The sequence below is a fragment of the Spinacia oleracea genome, chromosome 6 (genome assembly GCF_020520425.1).
Source record: "Spinacia oleracea cultivar Varoflay chromosome 6, BTI_SOV_V1, whole genome shotgun sequence".
NCBI lineage: Eukaryota > Viridiplantae > Streptophyta > Magnoliopsida > Caryophyllales > Amaranthaceae > Spinacia > Spinacia oleracea.
In genome coordinates this window covers 37,447,147-37,462,201 of record NC_079492.1, presented here as the reverse complement: position 1 = coordinate 37,462,201, position 15,055 = coordinate 37,447,147, and the positions used below count along the sequence as shown (strand labels likewise).

The following is a 15,055-nucleotide window of genomic DNA, read 5'->3' as shown; positions in this document are numbered from 1 at the left end:
TTCGCGATACGATATGCGATTCCGATGCAAGGTCGTATCGTATAATACGTTTCTAACTTAAATCCCAAAAAGCTATTAAATGAATTTCTGATTCATTTAATCCGGTGATCTGTTACGTGTCATTGGTGTGACCTTGTAGGTTCAGTCAAGAGTAAGTTGTGAGTTCAATATCCATTAGAACTCACTGATCGGAAGCATTGCTCCAGTTAGCTGTTCTGATCACTTGATCTCACTGAATTAATTGTTCGCAATTAATCTGAACCTTGGTATTAGACTTAATGCACCTTGGGTGAAGGACATATTTCCTTCACTACTGACCAGCAAGGTAATCCTGCAGAACATGTATGTGTTAATAGAAACTGGAGAATGGACTCTCAATGGCTACAATAAATGCATTAACTGTACAGTACCACATACGAGAACTGAACAACAACAAACATGGATGCAGTGCGAGGTGAGGCAAATGTCGAACAGTGTTTCAAATAAATGGCCCGATCTAAGGTTGCCTTCATTATAGGTAGCATGCGAGGAATAATACTATTAAAAAAATTGTAAAAACGGAAAAAAAAAAAAACCACAATAACAACACACGTGTGTCTCTAAATAAGTTCATTTTCATTAAAAAGACAAGGATACATCATAGATGAACAAAACATGCATGCTGTATGATGATCAGCGTACACTACAAAACACCATAACTGGAAACACAAAGGATACACACCTATGTAGTTCAGCACAAAAGGAACTAACGTGATGACTACAAACTGTGATACACCTTAACATAATTAGTGAGCACTCTAAAAGGCAAGAGAACTTCCAATGCCTAAACAACGGCTGGAAATTAATTAAAGACCAAAAGAGCCTATTACAAAAGGGAGTGACTTTGTGCGACGAAATGTGAAGCCAGCTAACATAGTTAGGGATCATTCTAGAGGTAGAGCGGACTTCCGACGCTTAAACACAAGGTCAAGCTCGGATGGAACTGAGAAATAGATCGAGACCTCTGTAGACACCTACTTTTGTCCCCATTCCCGAAAGGGAAGGTTTGATGATGAAAACGTAAATCTCCACTTGACAACGCATCTCTTATAAAATAACGAATCTCAATCACCCTTTTCATTTCACCCGAAACCTGCTATTTATAGAAACCTGCTATTTATGGAAACCTGCTAAAAATAGTAATTGCCGTAAAGGGTGGTTGCTAAAAGTAGTAAGAATAAAAAGATAGAAACCTGTCAGAATTAGGTGTTGCACTCCAACATAAATCCTAAAAGAGATAGAAATTGTGAAAGGAATTCTATTCTTATCGCAGTTCGATAAAAGAGTTAACGTATTAATTAAACTCATAACGAACCTAGAGTTCGTAAAGGGCCCAGACGCATTCCGTCGTAAATTGATACGCACCAAATAACTCGGATTAAGTCTCTTAATGACCTCCGTACTCTAGAGTCCAATCTGACAAAGAATTCTGCCAGACCCTATTTTCAACGCCCAGCCCTGGGCGCCGAAAATTCCAGCACCCAGAGCTGGGCGCCGAAAATACCTGGGAAGGATTCTTTTCCTAATCCATTTCGTATTCAAATTCCTGAAAAACTATCTTTCTACGCCACTTTTTCCTATAAATAGACCCCTAAGTTCGACGTGAAAAGAACACACACAACAACACATAATTATATTCTGAGTATTGACTCCAACCCTTAGCCTAAGCCTCTCGCTGCGAAATTGTTCACGCGTTCTGTCGCAATCGATCCATAAATCGAACAGAACGTATCCTGTCCCATAATTGAGATTCGTTAAATAAAAAGGAGAAATAGCAAAATCAAAGTGGTTAGTTTTCTGAGAACCGTGACGCACCTCTCAAGGGTGCGTCGTAATGTGTCCCTTTTCGATGATTTAACTGCTTTCCTCGCCCTTTTTATGAACTGTTAAACTAACCTAATCTGATAGTTCTATCACGCCTAACAAATATAATATTTTTGGGAAATCGGATTATCATGCTAGGTCCCTTAATTCTATTTAAATCAGATAATCACGATCGAATTAGTATTATATGTTGCATATTGCTAAAATCAACTCAGATTAGTTTAATAGTTAACGCATGTCCCTTCAATTATTTATGCTGAGCTAGTAAGGATATCCTGCCTCTGGAGTTATCGACGAGCGAAGTACTCCTCTCGGTAGTTACAGTCCCCCGAACCCTCAATCTCTACCTTGCGGGTGTATGTTAAGAGATCCCCACACCAGGGATCACAAGGGAACCTACGGCCGTCGTGGTCAAACATAATTGCACTCCCTTTATGTCACGATAACCGGGTTTTGTCAGTTTTTCTCATTGTCGTTAAAAACTGAATGGCGACTCCTATATTACTAGTCAATTGGGTGTAAACTCACAGGAAATCCAATTACACTTGATTGAATAAAAAGAATCGTCACACCCACGAGGGACGAGGTCACGCATTAGCCTCGCACTTTTTCGACCCCCTCACAACCTCAGATGCAGAAGCCACCACAACAGATGGCTTCCTAGAAGGAAGCTTTGCTTTGCGCTTTTTCAGAGGCAATGGAGCTGAATCTAGCAAAGGTATCTGGAACATTGATCCCCGAGGAGTTAAGAAGTCCTCTTCTACAAGTAATGGAGAGGGGCGAATTTCCTCCTTGATCCCAAGCACATGCTCCTTGACAGTTAAGTAGCTTTCCTTTTGAAGATCACATAACAGAGCCTCGAATTTAAGATTTGACGGGCCATAATTTGCATCAACAATCTCTAAGTTGCACACAACAACCAAGTAGTAAACGGCCTTCTTTGCAAGAGACTGTTTGGCAGCAGCAAGAGTAGCACAACGATCACTGAAGATGCATTCGAAACCAACGGTATTGTTTGGTGGCGCCACTGTAAACCAGGAAGTGTACTGGTCAGGGGCATGTTCGATTATCTCGACAGTTCTGCTCAGAACTCCAGTCTGCCTAACAATAAGGCGTAGTATCGAGACGAAATCCACAGTGACATGCTTAGTAGCCTTAGAAGAATCCTCACTTTCATCATCCTCGGGCAACGCGACCTTTTCTGTCCCCTTCTCCACACACTCTAAGGCAGCCTTTTTAAGCAAATACAACCCTGCGCATCTCTCATACATCGCTCTCCTCTCAGATGTAAAATCTATAACACGTACGTTGTAAATCTTCATAAGATCACGCACAGCTCTCTGTGCCACCTTTTCACATGACTGCTCTAGCTTTTCAGCTGCCCCCACCAACATAAACGTAACTAATAGGGCCACAACCCGTCTTGATAACAACACATGCATTATTTGTAGCATCATCTACAAACTGAAAGACAGGTTCAGGCATCTCGAGGCAGTCAGTAATCTGCCTTAACAAAGGGTAGAAGCAAATCACAACTTGTGTAGGTGCTGCAGACATGACCTGCACGGGGGAAGAAACTGATTTAAGTTTGAGGTTAGAAACTTGAAGAGAAGATAGCAAGATCTACATAGGGTCTGTGAAGACTATAAGGTGGAAGCAATGAGCAGAACACATACAGAGTTGAATGAACGAGGTTAATCTGAGGTTTAAGTGTGAGGTCACAAACTTGAAGATAAGAAAGCCCTACAGAGGAGAAGGAGGTTAATCTGACCAGAACACAGAGATGTTTGGAACTAAACACGGCCACCAGAAAGGCAGCCGGAAATGAATCTAACAATGGCATTCCTTCCCATGGTCATATCTACAGTTGGAGGAGAACAACTATCCTTGGAAACAATATTTATAAAGAAGCATTTTCAAATCCAGTATCCTTGCTGTTATAGCATCTCAGCTTAAAGAAATTTTGAATTTGGGGATAGATATGCATGTTCGCCGTTCTTAAAAATCCTAGAAAGAGTTGTGAAAGAACTAAAGTATCTCCAAAATGTTTGTTTAGTTCGTATAAAATTCTGACTGACCACTTAAAGGAACGGCAAGGGTGGCATCCTACTTTGCGAGACTTTCTCTAATCTGATTATTTTCATACACCAGCTTTAGAGTCTTCTACAAAACTATTTGACTATTACAGTATAGACTCTATAAAGTACATGCTTGAATGAGAGCTATTGTAATGGTGGCTGCTTCAATGGAAAGGGTGGACAAACGGGCACCTGATTGTGAGGTTTGGCTGCGTAATGTTCTAACCAAGTGTTAGGAAAGGAGTTACCCAAAAGCTGAATAATACTCTAGATTTTCTAGTTACAGGCTCGCAGAGTCGCAAGTGACAAGATCACAGACCAGAATGGACATTGCCTACATAAACCTATTGATATGTGACCAATGTATAATGTACTGACAAGAACGCCACAAACAGTATCAATGATGATAACAAACCAGACAGGATAGCAGGGATTGAAAACATTATAAATACAACTATATATACCATAAAATAATGTGTAACTCATCACGATAAAGCTTCACATTTCTATTGTAAATTCTGAACCAGCATATCATTTCACCACAACACATTAGCAATAATCCTTGGGTGGTTCAACCAACACTCAACATTACAACACGGTAAAACACATACAAAATATAATAATCCGGCGTGAATGGAGTGGCAAGGACCAACTAGGAAATCATGACTTCTTGGTATAGGAAATTGTTTAAAGCAGAAGGACATAGCTCTTAAAGTGAAATGAAGCTACAAAGAAGCAAGAAAGCTAATGGGATGAAGTAAGAAAGGAGCCAAGGAGGACATTCATACTAAACAGATTAATGGAGATTACCTCGGAATTACGGAAGATTAGGAAACAGAACTCTATAGACGGCCACGAACAGAGGGAACTCCCAAAGTAAGAAACAATAATAATCAGGCAAGGTATAAAAGGCAACTAACAATTAAAAGGCTAAGTAAAGAGCCAAGAACACATAACGAAGAGCAAAAGGACCGTAAAGAACAGAGAACATTCAAAAGCAAAGGCTGAAATTCATCCAAGCAAAAGAAACAAAGGCATGGAAATAAAGCAGAAAAATGTTATCAGTTAATTATGGAAATGAACCCTACGAGTCAACTGTAAATTACAAAAAATATGTTAAAACTTAAAACTACAGTGAGTCAATTGTAAACTTCACAGAAATATGGTACAACTCCCATTAGACCAACAACCGATCTTCAAGTCAAAACAGTTTTCGTATAATCAGGGTGCAAACAACAGACAACTTATGTACTCCACGAGTCAATTGTAAATTCAAAAGAAAAGGCGTGCTTAGGGATAAGGCTAAACTAAAAAAGGCAGCAGCCTTGAAATCCCTGACTCTTATGCCCACACCAGTTAATGAAATATTTTTTCTTAACCGTATCATGTCCAATATTGAAAAGATTCTTCACAAAACAAGAAAACCAGTTGTCAATCTATTTTAATAACCAAAGATCATATGCAAAGCAAATCGGAGCATGGATATTATGCGAAACGAGAAAGAGATTTAATAGAGTGAGCAACAACTTTTGGCTCGCAACAGATCTGCAGCACCAGATCAGAAGCAGCAGCAGATCAGTTTTACAACTGCTGTTCAGATCTGCTGCTGCTGCTGCTTCTGATTTGCTAGCAACAGATCTGCAGCATCATATCACAAGCCGCAGCAGAACAGTTTCACACCTGCCGTTTTGATCTGTTGATCTGTTTGAGAATTAAATTCTTATCATGAACTTAAATCTGTAGTACGGGTATATACATTCAGCAAAATATGATCAAAATATAGGACTCACATTTATTTTGCAAACGAGCTGAATAACAACAGACTTAGAGCTATCTAATGTTGGTGACTACTATATGCATGACATAACAAGGTAAAATTTTCGCATACACTAGTTAATGAACAAGAGAGACCCATGTGTTCATTTAACACCCAAATCCAGGAACCCTCAAAACACCCACCAAAAAAAAAGGCTCCATGGTATCAAAAACCAGGATCTGATCAGGAAATAAGTTCAAACTAAATAAGGCAGCAGCAAAAAAGCCACGAGCAAACGAACCAAACGAAACAAGCACCAGTAAGGGTAAACTACGTAAGGCAGCAGTAAAAAAAAGGGGGCGAGTAAACGAAACAAGCACCAGTTAATGTCAAAATCAGTAAGCGAGTACTTTTAGGGAATAAAAGTATGGGAGTTATGTCCAGGGGTTAAGTAGATCATACGGTAAAGTTATTAGGGTAAATCATGCCCATGGAATTCAGGTTAGTAGGTATGTTATAATCAGATGGAGGGAAGTAAGATTCCATAAATATCAACATTAAGTGAGTGAGGAAAAACCCAGGGTACTACCTTTCTTGCTTCCTCTCTATAATGGACAGAGGGGAAAATAGAACAAGTGAAAACCTAATGAAACAAGAGTGACTAACCTACCTATATATACACCAAAGGTTAGCGCACAAACAAGGGTAAAAAACGAAGCCACATTTGGGCCTAGGCCTTTAAAACAGAAGGCTCCTAATATAGCTGGTACAAAAAAAAACATAAAAAGAGGCATATTTTTTTGTCTAAAAGAACGAGAAAAACAACAAGGAAAATGACAGGTCGTACAATAAACATTGGTGAGAACACTGTATTGCTCACCAAAAGAGGAGGTCTACTCCATAGCCCTAAAACTGACTGTACTACCAGTCTACCCTCCAATCGGAACCACAGGACCAACTTTGTTTAAAGGCCACATAAATCCTAACACAATAAAGGTAAGGGAAGCAGGAATCATTGAAATAATAGGAAAAAATTAAAATTTAAATAAAGATTCTCATAAACACCTTATTAAGGCTAACCACAATTAAGAAAATAACAAGGTTATTGGCAATTTGAAGAACACTAACTGGGAAAATAACAAACACAAAAGAGAAAATAAATCAAGAAAATAAACAAGGGTAAAAAAGAGGATTTCGCAATTATAAGAGCACAATAACAAACACAATCAAGAAAATAAATCGAAAGAATCGCGGGAAAACAAAGGTGTTTGGCAACATTGGAGAACAATAAACAATAACTCTTAAATCAAAACAGGAAAATAAGGACTGATATCAAACAATAACGCTTAAATCAAAACAGGGATATCAGATAATTGAAAAAACAAGAGACTCACCGAGCAACTAGAGACGGCCGAATCCAAAGAACAAGACGACATATTTCAATCAAGCTCCCTATAATACCTTTGATGCTTCTAAGCAAAACCCCCGAAAGTGGGTTTCGCTTTAGAAACATCAAAGGTATTATTGAAAGACCTTGCAACGAAGATGAACGAAAGTTAAAGAAATGACATGGGAGATAAGAGGAGAGGAGAAAGGGTTAAGGAACCATAGAAAAGAAGAAGCAGCGCCATGGGAGAGTTGAGGAAAGTGGGGCGAAGAAACCAGAGAAGGTTGAAGGAGGAAGAAGGGCGATGGATCTGAGGGAATCCGAGGAAATGAGGGCGTTTAATTTGTGATGAGATCAATGACGTGGCGATATTTGGAGGGGGTGAATGCAGGAACGTGGCAATATCTGGAGGGGGGCATGTTTCGTAAAATGAAGAAGAACTAAGGGTAATATGGGTAATTCACTGTTACATGAATAGTATTTCATGTTCAAGCCTTTATATGTGTTAGGATTATATTACATCCACCCATATTTTATTATTATTTGTACAAATAACAACCGTAAATAGTATTATAAAACGGAGGTAGTAATCGTTTCGTTGCCCTCATTTGTTTAGCATATTCCTTGAACACTATCCCTCTTTAACGAAGATGGATAACTTTATCCAATAAAAATACATTTTTGGTCGCAAAAGTGTTTTTTTTTTAATTTTCTTTTAAAGGAGTCAAATCATAATTGTCCGAGTTACGGTGTGTCGGTGTATCATAAATAACACTATTTCTATTTTAAAATGATTTTTACTATTATTTGCACAAAACTCTATTTTATAAGGGAACACCTGAGACTATTTTAGTAAATATATTTTTGGTGTCCCCCTATAGAAAAGACTAAAATGCCCCTGCTAACTATAAATTATATTAACAATATGTATTAAATACAATAAAAAGGAAAAAGGAAAATCAGTCAATAGCCACAATAAATAACGTTATAAAGGAAAAAAGTCATAAATAAATAAGGAAAACAACAACAAAAATAACTTATTCACAGTAAATATTATGTAGGTTCAACCACAAATTACGCCACTAATGAAATATCACATAACAACTGGTAAAAATTCAAAATTAAAAAAGAATTTTTTTTTTCAAATACTTAATTACAACTAACTTAACTCACCAAAATCAGGGCCAAGAATTAAAAAAAAGGATTTTTTTTTTTACCAAATACTTACTCACAGCAAACTGACCCACCGTAATGACACAAAAATAATAAAAAAAACTTTTAAAAAAATAATCAAAGTTAATCATTTATCCCTTAATTTTCTCCTTAATAATGTATGTTTGTTAATGTTAAATTGCTAATAACTTGGGAAAAGATGACAAAACCCCTTATTTTTCTCCATTTTAATTCATAACCGCTCAATGTTGCAGTCCAAATAATCCCCTCAACTACATTCTTTCTCTAATCGCTATCCAAATCTAATTTCCGAAATCATTTTTTTCAATTTATCTAAGAAAAACTTAAATCAATTTTCAAAATTATTTTTCCAATTTCTCTAAGAAACACATTATTTACGTGTTAATTTTCTTTACTTTAGTACTACAGTTTAGATTTTTCTTCATATAATATGTGTATTACATTGTTTAACTATGTAAATGCTTTTAACTAGAGATTATATCTAATTTTTCTTCATATGAACTTTTTGAATAATTTTTCTAGCATATTATTTACTGTGATTAGTTGTCATAACGCAACTTTTAGTTTTTATATAATCTCGCATGCATAGTGTGCATAAAAGACTAGTATTAAAAATAAAATAGGAAGAGTGTGTAAAAAAGCGAGTGAATATAAAAAAAAATGTATAATGTAAGAGTAATATGTAAAAAAATAAAAGTGGGTGGGTGTAAGGAAAAAATGAACAGAGTAAAAGAAAATGAGTGAAAAGTTGTAAATGTTGTGAGTTAAGAAAGGTAAAATAATAAGTTTTCATGTCCATAAATAGAATAAAACGAAATGTAAATAACATTATGAAATGAATTAAAACAAAAAATGTAAAATTATTTTAAAACGGTTAGTATAAATTAATCTATTACACGGTTAGTATTGATACAAGAATATCGAGATTAAACATGTTTCTTTGCAAAAGTGTGGTGTACAAGTATAAATTAATGGGTTTGCTAAATTAAGAATCAACAAAGAATTTCTAATGGGTTTGCATGGGAAACCTCTAATAGCCTCCCCTTTTTTATTTGTGGCATTAGCTCCTAAGTTATAGGCTTTAGACACAAAGCTCAATGATTGAACCCGTACATTAGCTCCTGCAATTAGACAATTAGTCTAACGGCTAGAATTATAAAAGTAGTAATAAAACAAAAAACCAATAGTTTTTATCTTAAGTAGAAATTTGAAGAACAAAATATGCTCATCAATGCCATAATAGTAACCACTAAACTTTGTCGCGCAATGATTTGGTCCATCTCAATTAGGGCTATGAATGATCATTAGTTCTTAAACTAATACTAGTCGAGATTGAAAACTGATTTAGGCCGACCTAATTATATTGATTTAGGTATACCACCTTGTAAGTAAAACACGTGAAATTGTGTCTCACAATAGGTGTACCAAAATTATTTCCCATTAGAGATTGTCATACACCTAATTTCATACTTGCATATATTGCTCTTTAGCTCGATACCCTAGCTTCCTAAGACATGTTGACGCATCATCTCCTTCATATAATTATTTGATACTGTTAGAAATTAAACGCAATTTAATTAAAACAACGAGAACCTGTGTCGACGATTGGAGTCGAAGTCCAGCAATTAATTACACCCCAAGACAAATACTAAGAGGTTATTCCAACTTAGATACTTGAGAGAATTCCTAATGGAAATCTCACGTGGAATCACTTAAGAAAATTAGTTACTTGGTACGGAGTATTTATTTATTATTTAGTTTCCTAGATTAATTAGAATTGTAGTTAGGAAACTATATATTTTTTTGGTTTGTATGTACAACAAATATATTATATTTGGAGGCAAGTTTAATGTATCCCAGTTTACGAGGTTTGTAGTTTAGCCTATAAAAGAGGGTTTAGGCCTAACTAGAAAATAAGAGGGAAAATACATTGATAAGAGGAATCATCTATTGAGCGGTTATTGTATTATTTTGTAGGAACTTAATAATCTAAATAAAATTCGTGCTATGAAAAATAAGATTACTATTGGTTTCGGCCAATGAAAAATAAGATTTCTAATTTATTTTTGAATTAAAAAAATCAACTGTCACGTAGATAATTAATTAGGTGCCACATAGATAATATAATTAATTAATTACTAATATATACAACTTCATCCAAAATCAAACACTCTAAAAATTAAAAAATAAATCTAAAATAAAATTCATCCAAAACCAAACAACAATCTATAATAAAATTCAAACCAAATCAAACACTAATCCAATATTAGAGCGCCACGTAGGAAATCTAATGGTTTCGACCAATGAAAAATAAGATTTCAAAATTATTTTTTAATTAAATTAATTACTAATATTACGCGTATACAATTTCGTCCAAAATCAGACACTCTAATAATTATAAAAAAAATCTAAAATGATATTTGATCCAAAATAAAAAAACTAATCTAATATAATATACTACGTATAAAATATAGCAGTTAGTATATCTAGGAATTTCATTTTAACTTAACAATTAAATAAAATTCGTGCATCGCACGGGCTAAAATCTAGTACCATAATATTTGAGGGGAGGAAATCTAAATTTTCTCACAAACACTTATGTCTTTTTGTTTTTGCTATTTGTTCTATAATGTATTTGTCGGGTTTATTCCTAACTAGATTAGGTCCCGTGCACATACAGATTTTCTAAAATTATTTAGCCAGTTTTCTATAGTATATTTGACTGAAATATATCTTCCTAAGTTACTCCATAATAAATAAATCTTGAACATTAGTCACTTAACCATCTTGCAATTTCAGCCAGATTACATACTGCATATTTTATGTGCTTAATATGCTAATTAGACCAAAATATTCGATATACTAATATGCTGATTTAACCAAAATATTAAGTAAGTATATTTTCCATTATTAATATATTGATTTGACTAAAATATTGCCAAAATAACATATTATTATGTGACATATATTATTTCCATAAACATATATGGAGTATTCTTTTTTCTATACATAAATGGTTAATAAAAATAATAGAAAATTTAAAATATAAATAAAGATAAGATTTTTTTGGGATTTTTTTTAGGGAAAAATTTGCACCAGGAATTGACATGTGTTATTCCAGGTGTCTGTTTTAGTATAAAGTAATAAAGTAATAGATAATTCGGAGTACTTTATCACTATGTCAGGAGTACTTTATCCGATTCAAAATAGTTGTAATACTTTATTTTTTGCACTATTTATATAATCTACTTTGTTTATTTTTTTAGGATCTATACTTTAGGAAAAAACATATTCATGTGAAATCTTGTTAGATTCGTCTTAATGTATATTTTGCGAAAATAATTTTTATTAATTTTTTTACTTATCGGTAATTAAATATATTAATTGTTTAAGATATGCATTGACAAACGTGAAAATCAAAGTGTTGCAACTAAAAAAATCAGAGAAAATATATTACTAGAATTACGAAATTTGACCCGACATGACAACATACACGAACACAACTCAACCCATACATTTTTTTGACACGAACACAACTCAACCCATTTGTTTGACACGAACACAACTCAACCCATACATTTTTTTTCTAATGCCCATATGATATCAAAAGTTTTACCGGGGTAAAATGTAGAGAGTAATCTATTGCTCACACGAATTCCCAGTTTAACCACAGTCAATTTATCCTGCATTCCTGCAAGTTCCCCATACCACTTCTATAAATGAAGCACATCTCTATTTGCCAATCTCTACTTCAAACCTCCATATTCTTCCACTTTCTCTCTCCTCATTACTGTTCTCAAAGAAAATGGGTACTATCTCTCTTCCCCATGCTTTTTCTCTCTCTTTTCTAGTGCTAACATTAGCTAGTTGTTTCACTACTACTACTTCTGATGACCTGCATGCCGTCTCTCACTCTGTTCCTTACTCCGCCTCTTCTCCAGCCCCTGCTCCCGGCCCCTCCCACCACCATCACCACCACCACATCCACCATCACAACCACTCTCTGTCTCCTTCCCCTGCACCCGCCCCCTCCTACCACCACAACCACTCTCTGTCTCCTTCCCCCGCACCCGCCCCCTCCCACCACCACAACCACTCTCTGTCTCCTTCCCCAGCTCCCTCCCACCACCATCACAGCCATCACCACAACCATTCTATTTCTCCTTCCCCTGCTTACCACCCTTCCAAGCCTCCTACTTCACTCCCTAAACCACCCGCTCATTCACCAGTTAAGTCACCGTCTCATTCACCAGTTAAGCCACCGTCTCATTCACCAGCAAAGCCGCCTTCTTACTCTCCTGTGAAGCCACCAACTAAGGCTCCAGCTCCCTACAGTTTGCCTCCGAGGAAGCTGGTGGCGGTTCAGGGTGTTGTTTACTGCAAGAACTGTTCTTATTCTGGTGTTGATACTCTCTTGGGCGCCTCTCCTCTTTCTGGTTTGATTCTGTCTTTTTTTTTTACTGTTTATTTTTATTTTGGAGTGGTTAGTTTGATAATATGAGTACTTTTTGCTTAGATCTCATAAATTATTACGAGAACTTATGGATTTAACAACACTAAGTCACTAACCCATCTCTCAAAAGTCACTTTCATGAAAGTACGTACCTCTTTTTTCGTTCGTCTTATTAGTCGTCCGCTATGTTACCTGGATTCGGATACCCGTATTCTAAGTGCCCAACAAATTATTTTGTGAAATGGATCCATTATTTTGGTCCAAAATGAAATGTTCAACCGTCCATAACCATGTAGGGAGGATTTGACACGATTATTTGAGTTAAAATGAATAATACGTACATATGGGTAACACCGTAACAGAGGTCGTCCGTATGTTATACGGAGTAAGGAGTAAGGAATAAAATAAACTTTGACCGTATTTTATACTCATGGAGTAGTACTACGGTAGTCCCTTGTAGTGTTTAAATGAATTAACACATCTCTTGATCGTTTAAACATTCTAAAAACATAGAATTACACCGATCTAACACTCTTGTCGTAACGATTACATTTGTGTTGTGTTATGTTATGGAATGCAGGAGCAACAGTGGAGTTAAGGTGTACGAACACAAAGTACCTGATAAAGAAGGCATCAACGACGGACAAGAACGGATATTTCTTTCTTGAAGCCCCAAAATACATAACCACATACGGGTCCCACAAATGCAAGGTGTTCCTGATAAATAGGCCCAACTCCAAGAACAGTGGGCCATGCTCCCATGCAACCAATCTAAACGGAGGAGTTTCAGGAGCTTTTCTATTCCTTGACAAAAAGATGGCCCCACCTACAAAGCCTCAGCCATTTACAGTCTTCAAAGTGGGTCCCTTTGCGTATGAGCCTTCCAAGTGTTACAAACACTAAGAAACAAAGATTAGTAAAATTAAAACAAAAAAGTATTTGGAAAAGTGAAAATGATTTAGTTCCCCATGCTTTGGTGTGGTTTGTCAATTAAGTTTGAATGTGTTTGTGTTTGTGTTTGTTTGGTTCATGTGTTATTGGGAAAAGTGATTGAAAGAGAAAAGAGAGAGATATGAGTATGCAGGAAGTTCAATTTATGTCAGTAATTCAGTAATCAGTATGGTGTAATGTCTTTTTACTTGGTACAATAATCTATGGTAAAGATTATTCAATTCATTATTATTACTTCCTCCGTTCCGGATATATCCCATCATGGTTAACTTTTACTCTTCTAATCATTACTTTGACTCTTAATATCTCTAACCGTGTGCAACTAAAAATTATAAAAAATTAATATTTAGAAAATAAATGTCGATACGAATCTAACATTATCCACATTACTAAAATTTCCTTGCGTACTAATCACAAAAAATGGCCAAAGTTGTGGTGTGAATAGTGAAAAAAATAAATGGTGCAATATTTCCGGAACGGATGAAGTATTATTATTATTATTAACCACTCTTTGTATTCTTAATTTGTTATTTTGAGTTTTGAAGATTGGAAGTGATTCTTAACTTGTTTCATTAGTACAAAACTACTCATTTGCGTCGCCATAATTTCCTCGCTCATTTTAATGAGTGACTTAAACATAGTCAATTGGGTTTAAGATTATCATTAGCGTCGATGATTTAGTAACCTGTGACGCAAGTGTATCTCGTACAGGTAATTTCAATCATTTGCGTAGGAGATTAACTAATCAGCGATGCAATGTACTCATTTTGCGTCACACATTTGTAAATCAGCGACGCAATGGTTATTGAAGTATTTTCTAGTAACCTTTTCTCACTTTGATCCAGCACACCACAAACTTTCCGCCTCCCCCCTCTTTCTCTCATCTATTCTTTTAGAATCTCCTTTGTTGGTACTCCAACACCTCTTCATCTCTCCTCCAACAACACATGCAATATCAACCTTATCCTTCGACGTCTCCTCTCACCAAAATTTGTGCAGTTTCTCTGAAAATTCAAGATCTGCGATGTCAAGAAGAGGCAAACCCTAGGTGTCAGCGCCGCGAAGAAGGCTAAGAAACGCCGAACACGCTGAACTGCCGCGAAGAAACACGATGAACTGCCGCGAAGAGGAAAACCCTAGGTGTCGAATTGCCGCAAAGAAGGCTAAGAAACACGCTGAACTGCCGCGAAGAAGGCTAAGAAACGTCGAATACGCCGAACTGCCTCTAAGAAACACGCTAATTAAACTGCCGCGAAGAGGCAAACCCTAGGTTGTCGGCGCCGCGAAAATGTCAATACGGTTGGTTTGCATTTTCCGGCGGGTCATATTGCTTGGTTTTTGAAGGGTAAGAAATACGCCGGGTCATTTGCTTG

At 36.1% G+C, this 15,055-nt stretch overlaps 1 protein-coding gene across 1 annotated transcript; it reads left to right on the top strand.

Annotated features, from left to right (window-relative positions):
* Nucleotides 1–12,012: 12,012 nt before the first annotated feature.
* On the top strand, nt 12,013–13,916 carry LOC110804993 (non-classical arabinogalactan protein 30). Its single transcript, XM_022010588.2, has 2 exons — nt 12,013–12,714; nt 13,312–13,916. Exons 1-2 carry the CDS (start codon nt 12,084–12,086, stop codon nt 13,632–13,634), a joined length of 954 nt encoding a protein of 317 aa, XP_021866280.2. The 5' UTR covers nt 12,013–12,083; the 3' UTR covers nt 13,635–13,916.
* The last annotated feature ends 1,139 nt before the right edge of the window (nt 13,917–15,055 follow it).

Excerpts from the sequence above, each read along its gene's own strand:
- LOC110804993 (XM_022010588.2), top strand. The coding sequence starts at position 12,084 with ATGGGTACTATCTCTCTTCCCCATGCTTTTTCTCTCTCTTTTCTAGTG. Across the intron at positions 12,715-13,311 it reads GGGCGCCTCTCCTCTTTCTG|GAGCAACAGTGGAGTTAAGG; the intron begins GTTTGATTCTGT and ends TATGGAATGCAG.